Raw genomic sequence first — 25,330 nt, forward strand, 5'->3', positions numbered from 1 at the left:
AGTTGAAGTTCGGTGATAACAAATGATGGAGAAAAGATGGATTAAATAGCATCTCTTAAACACTGGCGCTGAGAAAATATTACAACAAAAGTTTTTAAATTTAGTATTATTTCATAAAGTTGAACTTTCATATATCCTAAGACCCAGTAGTTCCACGCCAAGGTATATACCCAAGAGAATCTTGCATATGTGCACCAGGAGACAAGAATGTTCATTATGCCACTAAAATTTTAATTAACCTATCTTCAGAAGAATGGATAAATGAATTGCAGTATGGACATAAAACGGCCTGTCGTATAGCAGTGAAAATGAATAAAGTTGTTTCATGCAACAACCTGGATTACAGTTAGTGACATGTTAAGTGAAAAAAGGCACATCTCAGAAGACTACATCCAGTATGATACCTTTCAGAAAGTTGAAAATCCAGCAAAACTATAAACAGTATTTAGCTTAGACAATTTTTTTTAAGCAAAGAAATGGTAAAATTCCTGATAAGTGGTACCTTGAAAGTTAAAGAGGAAGATGGGATAAAGGAAGGAGCACATTGGGAAATACAAGTTATTGGAAATATTCTTGAGTTAGGTTCATAGTGCATCATTATATTTATAAGTAAATAAATTAAAAGGGCACATAACCAGTATTGGCAATGTCATGAACTAAAATTTATGACTAATACTTTTATGTAAACTTGATGTCTTGGAGAGCAGAAAGAAAAAACAGGCGAGGAGATTGTTTTCTACTCCTGCCTGAAAAAGACCAGACTAGCATATAATTTTAATAGCTGCTTAAGGTTGAGTTATAGAGCAGGACAAGGAGAATTTGCTGTTCAGAGTTGTAACTGGGTAAATTGAAGTTCTCTTGCTTACATTTATTTCTTTAAATTGGAGGGAGCAGGGGAAATGTGTGTGATATGTTATTCTGATTGCTATCAGTTTTAATCATCCACGCATATTGTAGTGAAAGTTTAAACTTGTGCTGTCCCATACTAGCCACACATGTTTTTTCATTTAAATTAACTTGAATTTTTATTTACTTTTAATTCCTCAGTTATACTATCCACATTTGAAGTGTTTTGTAGCTGCATGTGGCTTGTAGCAGCAATAATGGGCAGCACAGATATAGAACATATCCATCATTGTAGAAAGTTACATTGGACAGCACTGGAACTCTTTTCAGAAATTAAACATTTCAGTTTCTTTAATAGCTCCAGAATTGTATTAGCTATTCTTTATTAACAAAACAGATATACCTTAGATGACTTTACCATTGACCTCTGATTATTATGAAAGATTGGATTGGTTTTATTTTTTGGCTATAGTTAAACTGATCTCTTTTCCTCATATCATTATTCGTAACACTTTTCTAACATTGTTTATTAATAACTTGGTAAAAGATAACACAGGGAAGAAATCCAGCCTTGTGTTTTATAATTGCGAATTATAAGGTGCAATTCAGATGTAGTTACAATTATTTTAAAAATGTACTTAACCCATAATATACTTTTTTGAGACATCAAAGAACTTGAAATAATAAGGAATGGAATTCTCATTCTTTAAAATCATTCAACTAACATTGAGTGGTACTCTTAAAAGAAGGTCACCGTTCTCATTTCTCTCATATTCTACCTTAGGTCCTACACATAGCAATTTAAATAACTTCATACTAAAATTGTTTGAAAGTATCTATAAATTACTGGTTTATAAGATATTTTTAAATATTTGTTACATATTTTTGTTTATTAATTTGCATTTTCAGTATTAAATTGTTAATAACCAATTGAAAAGCTTATTACTTATGGACACATTTAATGCGTTTATATTATTATTGTCTAATGAATAATTATACTGGGATTTTTTTTTTTATATATATACATATATAGTTGTTGAAGTCCGAAGAGGATTCCTCATATAAACCTGTGAAGAAAGCTTGTACTCAACTTGTTGATAACCTAGTTGAGCACATTCTTAAATATGAGGAATCTCTAGCTGGTAAGACATTTTATATATTGGTCGTTAAGTTGATTTTATAAGATATTTTAAAATACTTTGGGCACATTTCTCATTTTTGCCTCTAGCTCTGCTTAGCCTAATAATTAACTACTTCACTTTTAAATGAAATCTGTTTTTTGTTTGGTGTTGAATCCTAGGTTATATTGTTATGGTTGAGTAATATTATCTAGAGCAGTACAATAAAAGCATAGGACTTGTCTCTTCCACATACCTTTCAATAGCACATAATTTTAGATGTCATAATGAACAGGAATTAAAGTAAGTCCAGGGGCTAATATGTATTTAGCTAAATGCACTCATCCAAAAACTGTTCAATATCTTTTAAATTATATAAAATTTTCTATCAAAATGAAATTGTTTTAATTATTATAAAAATATTTTTAAAAGATTTGTAGTATATACCTAATATCATTTATAATTATTATATAACATGTGCTTAATCTTGACCTAGAAAGCTCTTAATATTTTTTAATTGAGAAATTCCTTAAATATTTAATATTTTATATTATTTATCACACTGTCAGTCACAAAATTGAAGTTAATGAAAATATAAATAATTATATAAAACTTATAAAAGTCATAATGGATATCTATTGCTTAAAAGCACACAAGACTAACATTATTTCCCATCCCCTAATGTACATTAATGAGGAACAATAGTCAGCCTCAGTCAGTTTTCAGAATTGGGGGCCAGTTGCCTCTATACAGAGGTATCATTTATGGTAAAATTGTTGATATTCTTTATATTTTTATTGCAGTTTTTTTTCTTTAATTTTTTTTTTCATTTTCCATGTTTACCTCTTTTTCTTTGTATATTTTGTTTCCCCTACTTTTCCCTATCCTAGATTTTAAGGGTGATACTGTTGTCACTTAATGTTAAAAAGTTTCTAATCTCCTCTAAAACCTCCTGAGAACCAAGAAACATTTTATCTCCTAACTAGCAACATTTTCCTCTCACCTGAACAGCATTTTGTTTACTTTTCTAATATAGCACTGGTCCACCTTCTTATCATTCCTGTCTTCTAACATTCTTCTGCCACAGCAGCATCTCTTTTTCTCCCCAGTACCCTTAAACACAGTATCACCTCAGCTAAATTGTCTTTGTCCTCCTTTGCTAATTTTCTTTCCCATACTCATTTCCATCCAGTTTTAGATATAATCAATACCATGTTTATTCTGAAAATTCCATCTCTAAACTTCCCAACTTTCATTCTACTTTTTAACTTCAGTCCTACTCCCCTCAGTGTAAAACTTGCCTTCCCTAGTGCAGCCTCCTTGTCCTTTATCCTTTACATATGTAATATAACAAAGAAAAAATGAAATGCAGGAAGTCTAGCATCATAAGAAATGCTAATCTGTTGTATTCAGGCATGCACTGAATCTATTCAGGGGATAGTATTGAGTAATTTAAATAATATTCTGTATAATTTCCATTGCCTTGTCATATTTTAGTGTCTTATTTCTCTGTTTGTTTTTCCAGACTCTGACAATAAAGGTGTGAATTCTGGACGATTGGTAGCTTGCATAACCACTTTGTTCTTATTCAGCAAAATAAGACCCCAGCTCATGGTTAAACATGCCATGACTATGCAACCATATCTTACCACTAAATGTAGTGTAAGTATTAGAGCTGTCCTATTTTTCTCTTATATAAACCATGTAGTAAATATTTTAAATTTAAAATTCACATTGTGTCATCCACATTTTCACTGACAGATGACAGTCATTTTCACTGACAGATCAACTGGGTTATGTACTCAAATGTTTGTTCTAATATTTGTGGCAAGTTATCTACAAACATCCTTTTTCTGATGTATTATAAATAAAGTTCAAGTCCCATTTCTTTGTGAACTCCTCAAGCTAAATCCTCAGTAATGCTTAATAAACGTTGTAATTATCGTTAGGACTTAAAAGGTGAATGAGACAGAGTTCCTGTCACTGAGAAATTTACTGTCTTTCGGATTCTGATTTTGCTTTTCATTTGTCATTTTTGATATATTTTATTTATTTTTATAACGTATCAGTATATTGAATATGGAAGACCTAGGATCATCAGAGATGCTAGGCTGTTATTTTAAGTTAATATTACACATACTATATTTTCCTAAAATCAAATGTGAAGATTAAATATTACTTGAGTAAGATAATCTAGCAACTTAACATGACAGCTTGGTGAGTTAAGTGGCTTATTATAACACTAAATTTTAAAATAGTCTAAAAACCTATAAATGTAAATAGTTTTTTACTTACTATGTTCCCAGTGTTCCTAAGGAGCTAACTTGAACTGTTTACTAAATTTGTTTTGTTGCCACAGTCAGGTTTTTTTGGTGATCTAAATTAACAAATTCTAGGTGAAAATCTTCAGGATGTCCTGAGAAATTTTAAAGACAGAGGAAAGTACCAGAAGATAAATGCATTAAAAACAATATATAAAACAATATATAGGGCTTCCCTGGTGGCGCAGTGGTTAAGAATCCACCTGCCAGTGCAGGGGACACGGGTTCGAGCCCTGGTCCGGGAAGATCCCACATGCCGCGGAGCAACTAAGCCCGTGTGCCACAACTACTGACCCTGCGTGCCTAGAGCCCGTGCTTCGCAACAAGAGAAGCCACCACAATGAGAAGCCCACACATCGCAACGAAGAGTAGCCCCTGCTAGCCACAACTAAAGAAAGCTCGTGCGCAGCAGCGAAGACCCAATGCAGTCAAAAATAAAATAAATTTATTTTAAAAAAACAAAAACAATATATAGTACTTCTGAAAACAACATTTAAGACAACATTTAATTCTATCTTTAGGACTTAGATCTTGGTGTTAGATCCAGAAATAAATGGATTAATATGTAATCTGTGGCTAATAATAATAGATAATATTTATTGAGCACAGTGCCAAACACTGTGAAGAATTTTACATACATTATCTCATTTACATTGTGAGGTCGGTACCGTTATTATCTCAGTTTTACAGATAAGGAACGAAAGCTTAGAGAATATAACTAACTTGCCTAGTGTCACACAGCTAACAAGTCCCAAAACTAGAATTCAACACCATGGCTTGCCTCTAGAATCTGAACTATAATGGAACCTTTATAAATTGTCCTCTTTTCAGTCAATATTTTTTTAAAACAAGGTTACTTTGAAAACATTTTGTATAATTTGTTATGCATATATACATATTTTTATATATACACCAATATAGAGTTTTATATAAATAAGGCCATCTCATAAATACAATAGACACATTTTAAAATTGTTTTTGTTTTTTATATCCTACCCCCATCTTTATTCCTCCTCTTCTCAAGATAAGCAATCTGGAATATCCTTGCCACTTTATCCATGTTTCTATAATTGTAGGCACACATAGACATGTAAACAAATGGTTGACCAGATTTTTTAAATATCAGGTCATGTTATATACATATCTGTTAGGCATTTTTACTAATCTCAAAACAACTGATATATGTTTAATTCATCCTTTTGAATGGCTACATAATATTCATTTTATGGACGTCCTGTGATTTATTTAACCATTTCCCATCTTGGCAGGTACTTATTTACATTGTTTCCTATTGATAGCCACTACAAACGATTCCTTAATAATCATTCCTATTCATATACTTCTAAATACTGGTGCTTTTTTTCTTTTGGGGTAGATTCTGAAGAATTAACTTCCCAGATTGAGGGAATTTTTTTTTTAGTTTTGGTTTTGGTTTTGAATAGATCTTTCCAGATTGCTGGTGGACATGTTTCATAGCCTCTTTGGAAACCAGTAAATGACAATCTGTGTCATTTTTGTACTCCTTGCCAGTCTAACAGGTGTAAAAGAGTATAGTTCATTGTTGCTTCAGTTTCCTTTCCCTGATTTCTAAGAAGGTTGAGCATCTTTTTTATGATATTAACCAATTGGACTTGATTTTCTGTGATTTGACTGTTGTTATCATTTGCCCATTTTACCTTTGAATTGTGGACCTTTTTTTGAAAACTCTTTAAATGTTTGAGATACTGAACTATCTTATGTATATTCATTTCAAATATTTCTTACGTTCTACAGCTCTTTTCCTTCATGATTTACATCTTCATTTAAATTTTCCTTCTAGAATTTAAGATACTTCATTTACTTGATTTTTCAAGCCAGTTATGTTTCAAAAATTTTTTACTACATATTTTTAAGTAAAATTTCGGCAGTGATTCTCAAATGAATTTATCTTACTTGACAAAAACTAATTTATCCCTACACCCACTTTAACTCATCCCCTGTTGCTTAAAGGAGGTGGGAGTGGGAGATGGCAGGGAACAATAGGATATCTATGTTACTTAGAAAAAAAACATTGATCTTAGCCTGTTTTTTTATTTAATCCTCTGTGTATCCTGAAAGGAAGGATGAATGTAAGGTCAGAAAGTTTTTAACCAGTGCGGTAATAATAAGCTCAAAGAGTTCAAAATGAGTGTCAAAAACCTGTTGCTAAGAATAAGGAATGAGGGACTTCCCTGGTGGTCCAGTGGTAAAGAATCTGCCTTACAATGCAGGGGATGCGGGTTCAATCCCTGGTCAGGGAACTAATATCCCACGTTGCCACAGGGCAACTAAGCCCATGTGTCACAACTACTGAGCCTGCGTGCTGCAAACTATAGAGCCCACACGCCACAACTACAGAGCCCACGCACCCTGGAATCTGCACACCACAACTAGAGAAGAGAAAACCCGCACACTACAACTAGAGAGAATCCTGTGCACCACAATGAAAAATCCCGCCTGCCTCAACGAAGACCCCGCGTGTCACAACTAAGACCTGACACAGCCAAAAATAAATAAATAAATAAATAATAAATCTTTAAAAAAGAAAAAAGAATAAGGAATGATAACTTGGCTAGATAAAAAAACGTATGTTAAAACCTTAGTCAAGGAAGAAAGAGAAAGGAAGGAAGGGAGAGAAGAGGAAAGGAAAGAAAGAACTAGTAACTTTATCTGCCTATGGGCAGGGACACCCCTGGGTGACTGGAGGACAGGGGTAGGAAAGAGACTTTTTACTGTAAATCCTTTAATATCTTTTTTTTTTTAATCACTAGCTTTTACTTTATTTATTTTTAAGATGTTTTATTTGGCCCTGCCGCCTGGCATGTGGGATCTTAGTTCCCCGACTAGGGATCAAACCCGCGCCCCCTGCAGTGAAGTGCAGAGTCTTAACCACTGGACCGCTAGGGAAGTCCCCTTTGTTTCTTGGTTTTTTCGTTTCTTAATGTTCTACCTATTTTTTAAACCGCTTAGTTTTTAATCAGCTTTAAAACTTTTAAAATTAAAAAATAATTTTAATAGAATATTTTAAATTTTAAAATAAAGGAGACTTATACCTAGTTCTGGGATTCCACATTTTCATCTATCATAAGAAGGGTTAACACAGGGCTTTTCAACCTCAGCACTGTTAACATTTAGGGCCGGATTATTTTTTGTTGTCAAGAGCTATTCTGAGCATTGTAGGATTTTTGGCAGTATACTTAGCCTGTATCCACCAGATGCCAGTAGCACCCCTGTGCCCCTGTTGTGACAACCAAAAGTGTCTCCATATATTGCCAAATATCCATTGGGGGGCAAAGTCACCCTCAGTTGAGAACTACTGAGTTAACATACCCTAGTTTGAAAAATACTAATCTTGAAAACGATACCAGTCTTGGTAAAATACTCTGTTAAACCCCATTGTTCAGAATTGACTGTTAGTGCATTTTAGGAAGAAAAAGAGTAATTGTAGCATTGTGATTAAGTGACCCAAAGATCACATGGTAAGTTAGTGACAGAGCTAGAATCCAGGTTCCTGTCACTATCTGCTGCTCTTCCCTTCATTCTTTAAAGAAGTTCTTTTCTACTAATGTTTTTGTTTTGAAAAAAAGCTTTATATAAATATACATATATATATATATATATATATATAATACCAAACCTCCCAACTACGTAAAGCTGTATATAGTTTGTTTTCAGATTTTGTTTTTCATAAAGCACTAATTTTATCCTTATAGACACAAAATGATTTCATGGTTATCTGCAATGTTGCAAAAATCCTAGAGCTGGTTGTACCACTGATGGAGCATCCAAGTGAAACTTTCCTTGCCACTATTGAAGAAGACCTAATGAAGCTTATCATCAAATATGGCATGACTGTAAGCATTCACTTTCCCATCTCTGTGTTGATCAGTATATAATTCACAAATGATAACTTAATCATGTGTTTTTACCTTTGTCTTTAACTTTTGTCTAAACAGTAACATTTTCTCTCTTTTAGGTAGTGCAACATTGTGTAAGCTGTCTTGGGGCAGTTGTAAATAAAGTGACACAAAATTTTAAATTTGTGTGGGCCTGTTTCAATAGATACTATGGTAAGTTCAGTGCCTGGGCTTTAAAATCATTCTGCTAGATCCTGCAGTGTATACAGTTCCTTTTTAACACATCTGATAAGAGGTAGTGTCAAGGGAATTATAAGAGGTGTGATGATTGTCCTCTCTGGTCCACTCTCAGAAGCAATATTTTCTGGTGTCTTTTATATTCCCTTAATAACCCAGTATGATTACTTCAGAAATTTATCTCCTCATAAGTAAATGTTGATAAGTTTTTTGTCTACCATGTAAAATAAAATTTAAATATCATTTTTTTCTTACATTAATTCTTTTAGGCTCAATGGAATGCCCTTATATTTCTAGACGTTTAATACTTAGAACCGTTAGTAAAATTTAATTTTAATTTATTAGCAGTAATTATTTGAACATAACAATTTAAGGATAGAGGGTTTGTTATAAATAAATATTACTTACTTTATTAGGTGCCATTTCAAAATTAAAAAGTCAGCACCAAGAGGACCCAAATAACACTTCACTGCTAACAAACAAACCGGCACTTCTTAGATCCCTTTTCACTGTTGGAGCACTATGTCGGCATTTTGATTTTGATCTGGAAGATTTTAAAGGCAACAGTAAGGTAAAGATCCTAATATTAATTATTTAGTATGCTTTAAAAACAGAACTGTGTGACCCTGGGCATTGAAAATGACTATAATGACTCAGGATGAAGGCGGCATTAGGGTAGTCTGGTTTAGTTCTGAAACAGTGCTACTCAAAGCATGGTCCTCAGACTGGCTTCTGATCCATGAACTGTTTGTTACAGGTCCATAATAAGATAAGTTTACGCAAGTTATATCAGCTTTGTGTTAGTAGGCACACTGCTTATGTCAGCAGCAGTTCATTTTTTTAACATTCTCAATGAATGTCACTGTTCTAAAATTCATGGATTTATAAATGTATTGGTGAATTATTCCTTAGTAAAGTTCACATGTGGAAGTTCTCATTGTTTGCTTTTAGGTATTTTTTTCCTTTATAGTTGAAAACCGATCTAAGTTAACTCTTCCTTATACACTTTAACATGGTTTTTTTCCCCCTTAGGTTAACATAAAGGATAAGGTACTTGAACTATTGATGTATTTTACAAAGCATTCAGATGAAGAAGTACAAACAAAAGCTATCATTGGTCTAGGTAAGATAAGTCTAAATTTCTGCATATTCTTTAGTTGTTTGAGAGGTTGAGCAAATTTTAAAATGTTGTGAATTTAAATTGTTGAGTTATTTAAGTATGTTTTTGTTTAAAGTAGGATCTGGTATCTCAAATATAAGTCTGGGGATTAAAACAACTGGGTTCCATTATTGGTTCATCCAGTGACTTCCTGGGTGACTTTGAGCAAGTCGTGTAACTTCTATTTGTCAGTTTCCTCATTAGTAAAATAGAGATGACAATACATTCTTCTACCCCTAATTCATAGGGTTTCATAAAAACATTCATTAAAATACTTTAATAAAGAAAGGTGATATAGAAGAATTTGTGCTGTTGCATATTTTTTAAATTGTTCTTTTTCTTTGCAAAGTTTTGTCATTATATGTGTCTGCCTCTTCTAAGGTGAAAACAATGGGCAGTCTACCCAAACATTTATTTATATAGAAGCACAGGGTAAACAACCCCACAGGAACAATTTGGATGTATACTTTTCCTGTATTATTGTTCAGGGATCATTGATGTAATAAATACATGTCTTTGCAGAAAATTAGGTTTTTGTGGCTTATCTGGAAAGATATTGGTATATGGGAGAAATATGAGAAGGGTAGAATTAAAGTACCTGAAATGAATGCACTGTAAAAAAAATTAGAAGAGCACTCTCTCCAGGTTTTTGTGTTGTTGTTGTTTGTTCTGTTTTTTACAAATACGTGTAAAGCTACTCAGTAAGGTTAACAACTTATTTAGAAATTTTATTTTGGCAGCATTAGCAAGGTTTATAATTTAATATGCATGGACAGTTGCTAATATTTCTAAGTCACCCAAACTTCATTAAATGTTTACTGATTTCTTTAAATAAATTTAAATCTTAATATCTTATTACTTCTTCATCTCTTTCAGAAAATTACATATAGCAAATATAGTAAAAATTCAGATATCACTTACTAGAGAGTTATATTGATAGAGTATTATCTTTTAAGTCACATGTATACATTTGAATATTCAATCTGGACATACATTCTATAAAGTGGCAAAAACTAATAGTGTTACATCTAATTCAGAGAACAAAGAGTGTAAATTTTAACTTGCAGCACTATCCAGAAAATAGTGCCTTTAGACTAGTTGATAAAAGACATCTTGCCTGGGCCATAGTTATCCTGTGTCACCTTGGGCTAGTTATCTGATCACTCTATGCTTTGAATTTAGTTTGTTATTTGGCATCCATAATACTTGCTTTCATCAAGGATCTTCATTTTATCTCACATAAATAAGCATTTTGTACAAATAAACATGGACAATATTATTTTGCTGCTTATTAGCTTGTGGTTGTAGAATTCAGCATTGTGGCTTCAATTATAATGACATATGAGAAACAAATAGAAGATTTTAAGTTTTATTTTAGAATTATTCCATTTCATCAAATGAATATATTTCAATATATATATTTTTAATAGCTCCAAGGTAGTACCTTCTGCTAGGAATCTAAAAAATGTTTGCAGACATTACCTCTTAAATCCTGAAAATATCCCATTGAGGTAGGTGGGTGGTAAATATTATTGTCCCCATTTTACAGATGGAGAATTGAGGCACAGAGATATTATGTGACTCACCTAAGGTCACACTACAAGTCAGTGGTGGAGCCAGGAATAGAACCCAAGACTCCTGACTCCTAATCCACTCCCCTAGCCACTAGGCCCTGCTCCCTCCTCAAGGTTTCCTCTTGTGTGAAATTCTCCTTTGAAATGCAATTTCTTGTTTTTAATTCATGGGGAAAGAAGTACCTGCTGTAATACTTCTCTAGGTAAGGCCACCAGCATATTCTTCCAGTCATTTTAAGTTTTAATTTTTGAAATAAGGAGCTGTTTGTATAATTTTATCAACATTAAATGTTATATTTAATTTTAATGTGAATATATCAAGAGAATTTTTGTTTTCTCTCTTCTTTAGGATTTGCCTTTATTCAACATCCAAGTCTAATGTTTGAGCAAGAGGTGAAAAATCTATACAATAATATTTTATCTGATAAAAACTCCTCAGTAAATTTAAAAATACAGGTGTTAAAAAACCTCCAGACCTACCTACAAGAAGAAGATACACGTATGCAGCAGGCAGATAGAGACTGTAAGTAAAAACATACTTTCAAAAATGCAGAGTGTAGCTGCAGTTAGCATACCCTATGACTCTTTTTTAATCCAGATATCTAATAGATAAGGAATTTTAGGTAAAGGAGTTCCGTTAAAGAAGAATCCTTCATAAACTCCCTGAAGTAGTTTATAAAATTTAATATATGTGCAGACGAAAACATTTTGATGGAGGGAGAGAGATTATAGTTCTCATCAGGTTCTCAAAGAGTCTCTAACAGACCCTCCTCCCCCCAAAAAAAAAAAAAATTGAGAACCATTGGGACAGCTATAACATTTTGTGCTTTTGGTTGTGGCCTAATTTAGAGTATTTAGTAAAGTTAATGTACATGTTCTTAGTATGTTTACTTCCTTTTGTAGGGAAGAAGGTTGCAAAACAGGAAGATTTAAAAGAAATGGGTGATGTTTCCTCAGGGATGAGTAGTTCCATCATGCAGCTTTACCTCAAACAGGTGCTCGAGGCGTTTTTTCACACCCAATCAAGTGTACGCCACTTTGCCCTAAATGTCATTGCATTGACTCTAAACCAAGGTCTTATTCATCCAGTTCAGGTAAGTATGTTTTATAGCAGCGGCACTTAGCAAAAGAGCCAGATTTGTTGCCATTTGACGACTTGGTGATTAGAAAATAAGTAGTTCGTTATTCCTCTTAGTTGTTGATTTTTTTTTGTCCTAAACTCTTAAGAATCCAAGTTTTAGTCCATCTTTTAGGTTGTCTTTACTGCAAAATACCCATATATTCATAACATCTCTATTAAACAAACTTCCAATTTATATTTGTAGAATACGTACTCCGAATTATTTCTTCTGAAATGATAGATATGTTTTAATTGATATTGACTCTTATCTCTAAGAACCAACCGTATGTAATGTCAAATATGTAATGTAACTGGGGTTAAGAGTATAATCTGTCTTAAACAGGGTGGATTTTAGTCCACAGAAAAATAACCTATATAATCTGAACTCAGTTCCTTCATCTTTAATTGGAAGTAATATCAAGTACACAACACCTCAAAACACCGATGTGTAGACTAGATGATGTACTCAAGACATATTAGTACTACAAGGAATTGGCAGCTAATTCTGATGTTGTAGTATTCACCATCTGACATGTTCAGGAGGGGCAGAAGTAAATTTGTTAGATAACCAAAGCCTGTACCCTCAAGATTTTTATTTTGGCTATGTTTTGTGGAACTTTTCTAAAATATGCTCTATGTTGTTATGCTGTGTTCTTCCCTGTGTCCTGAAACAAAACACAGTAATGTGTATTTAGCCTGTTCTTCATGATTCAGGGCAAGATTACTTAATTAAGTATACAGTACTATGTTGATACTCCTGAATTTTTTAGATACTTAGGGCTCTTTGCTGGTATTCTAAATGGTCTCAGGTGGTTGTGCTTTTATTATATCTTCTCTTTTTAAGCTTTTCTTTTAAATTTTACAATTATAAAAAAAATTGCAAGAGTGGTACAATAAACTTCTTTATACTCTTCACCTATATTTCACCATTTGTTAACGTTCTGCCACATTTGCTTTCTCTCTCTCTCTTAATACGTACACTTTTTTCCAAATCATTTGATAGTAAGTTTCAGATATCATGATTCTTTACCTCCAAACACTTCAGCGTATATTTTTTTAAGAACAAGGACATTCTCTTACAAAATCATAATGCAGTCATCAAATTCAGGAAATTTAAGATTGATACAATATTATCTAATATATAGTTCATTTTCATATTTTGTAAGTTAAGCTAATAATATTCTTTGTGGATTTCTCCCCCCCACCCCACCCCAATTCAGGATTTAATTCATGATGACCCATTTCAGTTATTGCTGTGTCTACTTTTTTTAAGTTGTTTTTTGTTTGTTTGTTGTTGTTTTTCTCACCTCCTCACCTCTATCTAATTCAGATTCACTTAACATAGTAGTGGTGTTTCCTGACTTTTAGAAGTGTACAGTGAGTATGGCTGTTACCAAATTGCTAGCTATCCAACTGTCTGACCATTGAAGCCATATTTAAAATCAACTTTGTGAGAAAAAATTTATATATTTCTAGTTTTGAGTATGGAAGACAAATTACTTTTTCCCCTCTATTATCTTTACATAGAAAATTCAGTCAGGCTTGAAAAATTATTGAATTATACATTTGTAGTATATATCATAATCTTAAATGGATATTCTTAGTCTGGGAGCCCTTTAGTTTTAAAGAACCTTAAAATCACACTGAAATTGCTTAAATTTCACCACATTATTTTCTTGCTGATACTCCAGTGCTTTTTTGCTTTAAGGGAAAGATTTAAGGGAAGGTTAATAGTTTTTAAAAAAAAACACTAAACCATGGCATTTATAGGAAGGCCTATAAAGCTAAATTCATATGTCCCAGATATATAGCAAGTTTTAACATATATCAAGATACATATAGAGCTTTTACTGTGGTGATGTCTTATGAATTCTTTATTTTTATTTCCAGTGTGTACCATATTTAATTGCTATGGGCACAGACCCAGAACCAGCTATGCGGAACAAGGCTGATCAGCAGCTTGTGGAAATAGACAAAAAATATGCTGGATTTATTCATGTATGTATTTTTAAATTGTGCAATCTAAATTTAAACATCGTTCTTTGGTAAACCATTTCTTTAGCAAATGTTGTGCTCAGATTCATATTAGAATAAAATATTTTGCTTAGTAGTTACTTTTAAACATGCAACTAAGTTTGTCCCCCAGGGTGTTTACTCTAGTTTAAAATTAACTCTTAAAATTGAGCTAGAGGTAACAGTACAGCACGCACACAGGATAAAAATCAGGATGCATGGGTTCTGGTCCCTACTTTGTATCTTGGCAGTGATGGCTCTTCTGAGTCTCCATTTGTTTCTTCTATAAAATGAGCAGATTGCAGTAGATGATCTGCAGTATTCCTTCCAGCACTTGCATTCTATGATTTTTATTATTTTAAAGAAAACCAAATAATGAAGTTTGCCTTGAACTATAATACTCAAAATTATATTTTTAATTTGACTCTTCTAATTTCTGTGACAAAAATAAGGCTTTTATTGATTTCAGATGAAAGCGGTGGCTGGTATGAAGATGTCTTACCAGGTACAACAGGCAATCAATACATGCCTAAAAGATCCTGTAAGAGGTTTCAGACAAGATGAGTCCTCTAGTGCTTTGTGTTCACACCTTTACTCCATGATCCGTGGAAACCGCCAACACAGACGAGCCTTTCTAATTTCTTTACTCAACCTGTTTGACGACACAGCAGTAAGTATTAAAAACATTATTTTAAGAAAATAAGTGTTCTATAAATTTTATGCCTAAAGTAGTCAACATTTTAAAAATATTACCATTTTAGTAAATAATAGAGGCTATCTTAAATGTGTTTATTTAGGTCTATGTTAATTGCAAGGTATACAGTCAAAATTGAAGGGGAAATTTTGCATGAGAATAAACACAATGAGGGATAAAGTATAATTGTGGGATAAAGTATAATTGTGTTTCCATACTGAGTGTCTTATAAACTTTGATAGCAGTTCCTTTAAGCATACCTTTAAATAAGCTACGTTACTAAACTGTCACTTCCAGGGATAGATTACATAGATAGATAGATGGATAGATGAAGTGAAATTTCGCTTGTTTCTGTCAGACTTGAATGCTGTTAGAGTAACTATTCTAATACGGTTTTGGCTGCTGAGATCCCTGGTTGTTCAGCCTGACCTCCTTTAATGAAGAGCCCACTTTTGTGTAATTACAATTTTGACCCTTTAGCGGGCTATTGCACAAGTTGTATTGGCCACGACCATAAGGCAAGAAAATAAAACATCCTGTTCTTTAAGCTTATCTCAGTTTTTTCATTCATCTTATATCAATATTTATTCAGCATCTATTTGCGTTATGGTAGCATTGTGCTAGGAGATGAAGATAAAATAGTAAATGGGACAGATGTGGTATCTTTCCACGTAGAGCTTACCAATTAGTGTATTGTGTAAAGCTTTAAAAAGAAAAAAAATATTTTTTTCCTATTTTAATCACTTGATAGCTTAACTTTGTTGCTGTTCCAACACCAGATTTTTTCAATAAAGTAAAATTAAAATTACCAGAATGTAGATGTCTTATTAGACCTCTTCTTTTTAAGTACAACATGAAATTTTTGGATATATTATCTAACAAATAAATATAACAAACTTCTATTTTAGAACTACTTGGACTATAATTTTAGTCATCGTCAGGGCTGTCATCAGTATTAAGCTTTCATTGTGTGTAAGATATTTAGATAGGAGTACAAAATGCTATGATATAGTGCTCTTTTCCTCATTGGATCTTACCTCCAGTCGGAGGGATAGGACACTAAGTAAAAGAACTAACGGTTAAGATTAGCATAATCTGAGTCCCGGTGGTTTGTATCGATACTGCCCTAGTCTTTATCTCCTTTCTGAGCTTAATTCCTACGTGGTTTCATTGCCTGCTGTATATCATTAGCTGGATGCTCTGTCACCTCAGCATGTGAAATGCTAAACTGGAAATCCAGCTGTCATAATACAGTGGATGTCAGAGGAGGAACAAATCTCTGAAGGCCTAGGGGATAAGATGGATCTACTCTTAAGGCAGGGCAGGTGTAAAAACATGAATAAAGGTACAAAGATAAGAATGTGTGGGAGGGACTTCCCTGGTGGTCCAGTGGGTGGGACTCCATGCTCCCTATGTGGGGGGCCTGGGTTCAATCCCTGGTGGGGGAACTGGATCCTGCATGCATGCCACAACTAAGGATCCCACATGCTGCAACTAAGGATCCCTCATGCCGCAGCGAAGATCCCGCATGCCACAACTAAGACTGGTGCAGCCAAAATAAATAAATAATAAATAAATAAATATTTTTTTTAAAAAAAGAATGTGTGGGAAATAATGAATAGATGTTATTTAACTGGAGCAGCAAGATCATAATGAGGCATGGTTAATGGAGGATCTTGTAGACAGTGGAAAACTGTTGAAAGTGTTAAATTCAGTGATGAGGACAGGTGCCAGAGAGCATTTTAGGAACACAGATTTTTTAGCATTGTGTTCACATTGAAGGTAATACGGGATTGACCTGTTACGACGAAAGCTGGAAAGAAAACAATGACAGTAGGAAAGAAAAGAAGAAACGTTGTGAGGAAGGAATAAATTAAATGAGAGTCTGTGAGAATAGTCAAAGGATAACTGAAATATTTTTGTCCTAAGCACCTAAAAGAACAGAATGTTGCTAAAAGCAGTTTGAAAAGGAGTTGGTTTGAGGAGATAGAAGAGGAATAGTCAAAGAGCTAGGAAGAGAAAACTAAGGAAGAAGGTTTCAGGAAGGAAAAGGCTTGTCTGTATTTTTCCAACTTTAACATGTAGGTATTGATACATATTTAAAAATAAAAACGTAGGGGTTTCATGAGTACTAACAGCAAGTTCATTCCGTCTGTCCTGTGGGATTTTTGTTATTACTACTGCTGATACTGTATTTTATGTTGTTTGGACAGCAGGATAAGGGAGATGGTAGGAAGGAGTGTTTTTTAATTGCCTATTTTTTCTTTTTTTTTAAGCTATAAATGTTTTAAAGGAATTTAAATATTAACATGTCTTTCTGTTTATATTCTGTATCATCATGTAAATGCTGAAAATCTCAGTTTGTTACTTCTTTTTAAGCAAACAACTAGTAGTAACCATAATTTGCCAGCATTAGTTTTTTGGTGTGAAACTGGTAACACCGTCAGAATGACTCTGATATTCTAAATTATGTACACATAGGAAACTGACAATTGTTTTATGAGTACATGAACTTTGATTTTTTTTTTTAACCCACATATTAGTACTATAATTACCACTTACTTTTGAAGGCAGAATAGTAACTGTGTGTAACTGATCTCCATATGGGTTAAACTTTTAGAGGCACAATGACAAATAATTATGAATTCATATGTATACTTTCTGATGTGGTATGGATTTATCTTAAAGATTCTATATACTCTATAAGAAAACTTCAGGGACTCCCACTTGGGTGCACTAAAAAAGTTCACCCCTTCCCTTCTTAAGGTACCATGGTTTAAGTCATTATGCAATCTCTTAAAATGGGTTTAAGATTATTCTGTAAAATCCGTTTCTGTTCCACCTCCTCCCTTCTTCCTTCCCTCTTCCGCTCCCCAACTCTCTCTCTCGTTCTGAAACATTAACTGAGGTGAAAGTGCCCTGTAATATTTTCTCTAAAAAGGCTTTTGTGATGGATTTCTAGATTATCCACTAAACATGTGTACCTTTTTTTCTAAAATTTACAGAAAACAGAAGTGAATATGCTCTTGTATATAGCAGACAATCTAGCCTGTTTTCCATACCAGACACAGGAAGAGCCGTTGTTTATAATGCATCATATAGACATTACACTCTCAGTTTCTGGTAGTAACCTACTGCAGTCGTTCAAGGAGGTAAGTTACACACATTACTATTCTTAATCTTTCAAAGTACAGGCATGCTATTTTCACTGTTTTGTTTCTCATTGTTCTTTTTATTCTTTTCATAGGTATATAAAATCTTTCTAAATAAACTTAACTGAAATCTGGGTAGTGCTTGAATTGGGGAGAGGAAGTGGGTTGCCATTTCATTTCCGTTAAGAAAGATCTTAAAACCATTTCATTCCAGATCATTTAGGTGGAATTTATACACACACACGTGCACGTGTGCATGCGCGCGCGCGCGCACACACACACACACACACACACACGTGGATTGTTCTCTTGATAAGCCATCCCGCTTTATCTCACTTCAAGCATTGACCTTAAGTGTTTGGTGTTCATTCATATATTTGTTTAAACCCCATTTTAAAACACTTTGCTATTTTATAAATCTGGTAATGCTGTAGATAATAGTAGTATACTTGAAGAAATACAGAATAAATATAAGTAGCTTACTTACAAGTAAACACAGAAAATTTATACTATTGATTTGCTTATTATCCCTGAACACCAGCATCATAATGGAGTTGGCATATTGTATGCCCAAAATCTTTACTAACTTTTTTGTTGTAAACTTTGTATCTTTTCTTTCATGGTTTTTAAGAAGGAAATACAATTGGTTTCATTGTAAAAGCACCTGGTATAGCCCTGGGTACATAGTAGGTGTACTCAGTAATTTCCATTCTTTGTAAATTAATTGGAGTATTTTCATGTACCTGATGATATAAGTATATATCTCATTTTACAATATCGTAGTGCTCAAAACTCAGCCTGGTCAAACTCGTAAATCAGGGAGATCCTTTTTTGGTTTTGGTTTTGGTTTTTTGTTCTTTTGGGGGTTTTTTGCTGTATGCGGGCCTCTCACTGTTATGGCCTCTCCCATTGTGGAGCACAGGCTCCAGACGCGCAGGCTTAGCGGCCATGGCTCACGGGCCCAGCCGCTGCACGGCATGTGGGATCTTCCCAGACCAGGGCACGAACCCGTGTCCCCTGCATCAGCAGGCGGACTCTCAACCACTGCGCCACCAGGGAAGCCCAGGGAGATCTTTTTAATACCTAAGGGTTGGAATTACAGAAGTATCTAAACCCTTGCTACTTGAAGTGCGGACCGAGACCAGTAGCACTGGCCTCACCTGAGAGCTTGTTAGACCTGCAGAACCTCAGACTCCACCCTAGACCTGTTGAAACAGAGTTTGCATTTTTAACAAAATCTCTAGTTGTTTAATATGCACATTAAAGTTTGAGAGGTTAATAATTTCCCAGGAACTTGATCCATCATGTTATCTTATTTTACTTCACTTACTGTTGTACATATACTTGTATTCTCCTGTTTTATTTTTTAGCAGTTACATTTTGAATATTGCTGTGTAATCTGGTCTTTTCCACCTTGAAACCAGCTGACTTTGTTTCTTTTTAAAAGCTAACAGTTTCGTAAAGTACAAAAAACCAGAATTTAAGTATTTAAAGAAAGTTGCACATTATCTTGCTGAAAAGTTTTTAAAAGGGAGAGTTTGATAGAAGCTGGGGAAATCAAGCCTATTATATTTTCCCCAGTTAAATTATAATTACTGGCTTCCCTGGTGGCGCAGTGGCTGAGAAGTCCACCTGCCAATGCAGGGAACACGGGTTCGTGCCCCGGTCCGGGAAGATCCCACATGCCGCAGAGCGGCTTGGCCCGTGAGCCATGGCCGCTGAGCCTGCGTGTCCGGAGCCTCTGCTCCGCAACGGGAGAGGCCACAACAGTAAAAGGCCCGCGTACCGCAAAAAAAAAAAAAAAAAATTATAATTACTTCTTTTCCTCTATAATGGCTTACCTGTATATCAAATTGTTACTTCTATAACTAATTTATCTTTCATTACTATAAGAAAATTCTCTCCCTTTGAATGATATTTCAGAATGGTTTAGGGAGGGTGGAACAGTGGTTGAAGGAGTGGATTTTATTTAGTCTTGGAACATAATTTTTTCCCCCAAGGATTGCATCCCCAGTTGTTTATGGAAAATCAGAGGGTTTCAGTATATAAAATATTAATATAAGGATACTTCTGAAGCTGTTAAATGGCGCATATGTATAGTTGTAGTGGTATTTTTGTTTTATTATTTTTCAGACAGAATAATTTCCTCTTTTTTTTCAGTCTATGGTAAAAGACAAAAGGAAAGAGAGAAAATCATCTCCTGCTAAGGAAAATGAGTCAAGCGAGAGTGAAGAAGAAGTCTCCAGGCCTCGGAAGTCACGGAAACGTGTAGATTCAGATTCAGATTCAGATTCAGAAGATGATATAAATTCAGTGATGAAATGTTTGCCAGAAAATTCAGCTCCTTTAATTGAGTTTGCAAATGTCTCCCAGGGTATTTTATTGCTTCTGATGTTAAAACAACATTTGAAGAATCTCTGTGGATTTTCTGATAGGTAAGGTTGCATAAGCAGTGAGAGAAAAAACTTGCTGTGTTCAAATAATGAACAAATATGAAACCCAGTTTTGTTGCATGCTGAATATTTAAAATGCTCTTTTTAAAAAAGGAATTTGTTCCTTTTAATTGGTGTATACTATTTTGTTGTATAATCTACCATAATTTGTCCATTCTGTTATTGAAGAGAGGAAAACTATTCCTCTAATTGGAGATAATGCATTATAAATTATAAATTAGAGGACTTAAATCCTTAATATACTTAAAAAGATACTAGAGAATTAGACTAACCTTAAAAATAGATAACAAATTCAAGTTTTTAAAGAGCTGTGGGGACTTCCCTGGTGGTGCAGTGGTTAAGAGTCTGCCTGCCAATGCAGGGGACATGGGTTCGAGCCCTGGTCTAGGAAGATCCCACATGCCGCGTAGCAAGTAAGTCCGTGCAGTACAACTACTGAGCCTGCGCTCTAGAGCCCGCGAGCCACCACTGCTGAGCCCGCATGCCACAACTACTGAAGCCGGCGTGCCTGGAGCCTGTGCTCTGCAACAAAAGAAGCCACCACAATGATAAGCACGCGCACTGCAACGAAGAGTAGCCCCCGCTCACTCGCAGCTAGAGAAAGCCTGTGCGCAGCAATGAATACCTAACACAGCCAAAAATAAATAAATTTTATTTAAAAAAGAAGAGCTATGAATGAAGAATAGATGCAGACCAACTAGGCTAAGTTCTAACAGTCTAGCAGCCTTTAATGTACACTATCAAATAAGAGATAGAAAAGTACTAATAACTTAGAGTGCCCTATAATTTTACCCATTGTCAATCACTATAGGTATCTCTTTTCTGCCTGTACCCGTGGAATTCTGGACATTTTTCACATTCATTGAAACCCTATGAAGTCACATGTTCGTAGGGACAGATAATGAAATGAGTAAAGTAGACCTGGTAGGTCAGTGGCAAAATGAAAAGAACATGTTTCTTCTAAAGGGTTTAGATATTACTCAGATGTTCATCAGCTTGTTGCCATGGAAGAGAGTGGGAACAATGTGGCCAGAGCTTCCATCTTTTCAAGAGAAGCTAGATAATCCAGATTTTAATGAGAACTATCTCGATGTTAAATATTGGCAGCCACAGGCATACCTTGTTTTATTGCACTTCGCAGATACTGCATTTTTTTCAAATTGAAGGTTTGTGGCAACCCTGCATCAAGCAAGTCTGTCGGCTCCATTTTTCCAACAGCATTTGTTCACTTTGTGTCTCTGTGTCACATTTTGGTAATTCTTACAGTATTTAAATTTTTTTATTATTATGTTTTGTAGTGACCTTTGATGTTGCTATTACAAAAAGATTACGATTCACTGAAGGCTCAGATGATAGTTAGCATTTTTTTAGCAATAAAATATTTTTAAATTAAGATATGTATGTTGTTTTTAGACATAATGCTGTCACACACTTAATAGACTATAATATAGTGTAAACGTAACTTTTATACACATTGGGAAACAAAAAAATTCATGTGGTTTGCTTTATTGCAATATTTGCTTTATCACGATGGTCTGGAACCAAACCCGCAACGTCTCCAAGATACGCCTGTAATTCAGAATAATTTAAAACCTTGTAAAGTCTTGGGGCAGTGCTAAGGTGTTGGAAAAATTTTGAAACAGAGTTGTTAATAATGTGAAACAGGTTTGTAAGCAATAATTCTGGTCACTGTGTAGAGAATGAATAGTTGGGGCACAAAACAGTAGAAGGAGGTAAACCAGTTAGGTAGTATTGAGTAGTTACATTAAAACTGTCCTACAGTCACAATCATGGTGCTAAGAAATAGACATGAGAAACTACTTTCATTTAAATGATACCTCTATTCAAGACAAATACTGACAGAAACAAGAGAGTATTCTTTTTAATCTTTGATTTTGTGTCTTTACTTCCCTTTTTAAAATTATATTTATTTTGTATACAATTTCACTGGTTAAAATCTATATAACAAAAAGTTTAATTATAACTAAATAAAATTTAACTAGAATCAATTTAAATGTAAATGCCTAAAAAATTTGTTTTAAGTTAATGGTTTTGCTTTCCCAAAACAGTAAAATTCAGAAATACTCTCCATCTGAATCTGCAAAAGTGTATGATAAAGCGATAAACCGAAAAACAGGAGTTCATTTTCATCCCAAACAAACACTGGACTTCCTGCGGAGTGATATGGCTAATTCCAGAATCACTGAAGATGTGAAGAGGAGTATAGTAAAACAGTATCTAGATGTGAGTAGTGAAACCAAAATATATTTACTTTTGATAATGACTTTTTTAAAAAGTAAATTCTTTTGAGACAGATAGCTACCTCCTTTCATTGAAGGTATGCTTCGCGACCCATCACTCCTTATTTTTGTCTATGTAGTTTTAATGAGTTAGTTTAAGCTTGTCTTTCCCGCTTCACCCACTGCACTACAATTGTTTTTTCCTAGGAAATACCAGCTGACCACTAACTTTATTTTAGTGAAAAGCAAAGTTTTTAGGCAAGTTTTAGAGAAAAGCTGTGACTATATATGTATTTTTTTAATTCAGTGGATTACATGGTTTATATTTCATCAAAGGAAAAACCATGAAAAGTCATCCTCCTGCCCTCTTCAGCCATTCTATTCCTCTTCCTTCTGGCAACCAATATTACTACTTTTTCATGTATTCTTACAGAAGCAGTACAAGTGTGTGTGTGTGTGTGTGTGTGTGTATTTGTATATCTGTTACATATAGACCCATCTAAGAAGTATGTGAGTATGTGAGTGTATAAATTGTGCTTTTAAAGTGTCTTTAAGAATAGGCAAATTCAGGGAATTCCCTGGCAGTCCAGTGGTTAGGACTCCGTGCTTTCACTGCCGAGGGCCCAGGTTCAATCCCAGGTCAGGGAACTAAGATCCCTCAAGCTGCAGTGTAGCCCAAAAAAAGAAAAAGGCAAATTCAGAGAGTCAGAAAATAGAACAGAAGTTACGGGGTGGGGGGGCAGGAATGGGGAGGAATGGGGAGTTGGGTGGGGTTTTTTTAGATTTTTTTTTTAACTTTTTATTTTGTATTGGAGTATAGCCAATTAACAATGTTGTGACAGTTTCAGGTGCACAGCCAAGCAACTCAACCATACATATACATGTATCCATTCTCCCCCAGATTCCCCTCCCATCCAGGCTGCCACACACCATTGAGCAGAGTTCCCTGTGCTATACAGTAGGTCCTCGTTGGTTATCCTTTTTAAATATAGCAGTGTGTACATGTCAGTGCCAAACTCCCTAACTATCCATTCCCTCTACCCTTCCCCCGCAGTAGCCATAAGTTCATTCTCTAAGTCTGTGAGTCCATTTCTGTTTTGTAAATAAAGCTCATTTGTACCATTTTTTTTAGATTCCGCATAAAGCAACATCATATGATATTTCTCTTTCTCTGTCTGACTTCACTCAGTATGACAATCTCTAGGTCCATCCATGTTGCTGCAAATGGCATTATTTCATTCTTTCTTATGGCTGAGTAATATTCCATTGTATATATGTACCACATCTTGTTTATCCATTCCTCTGTTGATGGACATTTAGGTTGCTTCCATGTCTTGGCTATTGTAAACAGTGCTGCAGTGAACATTGGGGTGCATGTATCCTTTCGGACCATGTTTTTTTCTGGGTATATGCCCAGGAGTGGGATTGCAGGGTCACATGGTAGCTCTATTTTTAGTTTTTTAAGGAACCTCCATACTGTTCTACAGAGTGGTTGTACCAATTTACATTCCCACCAACAGTGTAGGAGGGTTCCCTTCTCTCCACACCATCTCCAGCATTTATTGTTTGTAGATTTTTTGATGATAACCGTTTTGACTGGTGTGAGGTGATATCTCATTGTAGTTTTGATTTGCATTTCTCTAATCATTAGCAGTGTTGAACACCCTTTCATGTGCCTCTTGGCCATCCGTATGTCTTCCTTGGAAAACTGTCTAGGTCTTCTGCCCATTTTTTGATTGGGTTATTTGTTTTGATGATATTAAGCCACATGAGCTGTTTGTAAATTTTGGAGACTATCCCTTGTCAATCACATCATTTGCAAATATTTTCTCCCAATATGTGGGTTGTCTTTTCATTTTGTTTATGGTCTCCTTTGCTGTGCAAGAGCTTTTGAGTTTAATTAGGTCCCATTTGTTTATTTTTGTTTTTTTTTTCTATTGCTCTGGGAGATGGATCAGAAAAGATATTGTTGCGATTTATGTCGGAGAGTGTTCTGCCTGTGTTTTCCTCTAGGAGGATTTATAATGTCCAGTCTCACATGTAGATCTTTAATCCATTTTGAGCGTATTTTTGTGTATGGTGTTAAAGAATGATGTAATTTCATTTTTTTACATGTAGCTGTCCAGTTTTCCCAGCACCATTTGTTGAAGAGACTGTCTTTCCACCATTGTATAGTCTTACCTTCTTTGTCATAGATTAATAGACCATAGGTGGGTAGGTTTATTTCTGGGCTTTCTGTCCTGTTCCATTGATCTGTAGTTCTGTTTTTGTGCCAGTACCGTACTGTTTTGATGACTAAAGCTTTGTAGTATAGCCTGAAGTCAGGGACCCCGATTCCTCCAGCTCCATTTTTCTTTCTCAAGATTACTTTGGCTATTTGGGGGTCTTTTGTGTCTCCATACAAAGTTTAAGATATTTTGTTCTAGTTCTATGAAAAATGCCATTGGTAATTTGATAGGGATTGCATTGAATCTGTAGATTGCCTTGGGTAGTATAGTCATTTTGACAATATTTATTCTTTCAATCAA

At 34.5% G+C, this 25,330-nt stretch overlaps 1 protein-coding gene across 2 annotated transcripts in view; it reads left to right on the forward strand.

Moving 5' to 3' along the window:
• NIPBL (NIPBL cohesin loading factor) overlaps nt 1-25,330 on the forward strand; it is a 192,509-nt gene that overhangs the window by 160,387 nt on the left and 6,792 nt on the right. For both annotated transcript variants that reach the window (XM_067730541.1, XM_067730540.1), the window contains exons 33-45: nt 1,880-1,988; nt 3,490-3,626; nt 8,017-8,157; nt 8,280-8,373; nt 8,814-8,968; nt 9,430-9,520; nt 11,480-11,653; nt 12,034-12,224; nt 14,141-14,248; nt 14,733-14,933; nt 17,963-18,109; nt 20,270-20,544; nt 22,632-22,806. In XM_067730541.1, coding sequence (XP_067586642.1) covers nt 1,880-1,988; nt 3,490-3,626; nt 8,017-8,157; nt 8,280-8,373; nt 8,814-8,968; nt 9,430-9,520; nt 11,480-11,653; nt 12,034-12,224; nt 14,141-14,248; nt 14,733-14,933; nt 17,963-18,109; nt 20,270-20,544; nt 22,632-22,806 — 1,998 coding nt within the window. The remainder of the gene's footprint in view (nt 1-1,879; nt 1,989-3,489; nt 3,627-8,016; nt 8,158-8,279; nt 8,374-8,813; nt 8,969-9,429; nt 9,521-11,479; nt 11,654-12,033; nt 12,225-14,140; nt 14,249-14,732; nt 14,934-17,962; nt 18,110-20,269; nt 20,545-22,631; nt 22,807-25,330) is intronic.

Source organism: Pseudorca crassidens, chromosome 3 (assembly GCF_039906515.1).
Source record: "Pseudorca crassidens isolate mPseCra1 chromosome 3, mPseCra1.hap1, whole genome shotgun sequence".
Taxonomy (NCBI): Eukaryota; Metazoa; Chordata; class Mammalia; order Artiodactyla; family Delphinidae; genus Pseudorca; species Pseudorca crassidens.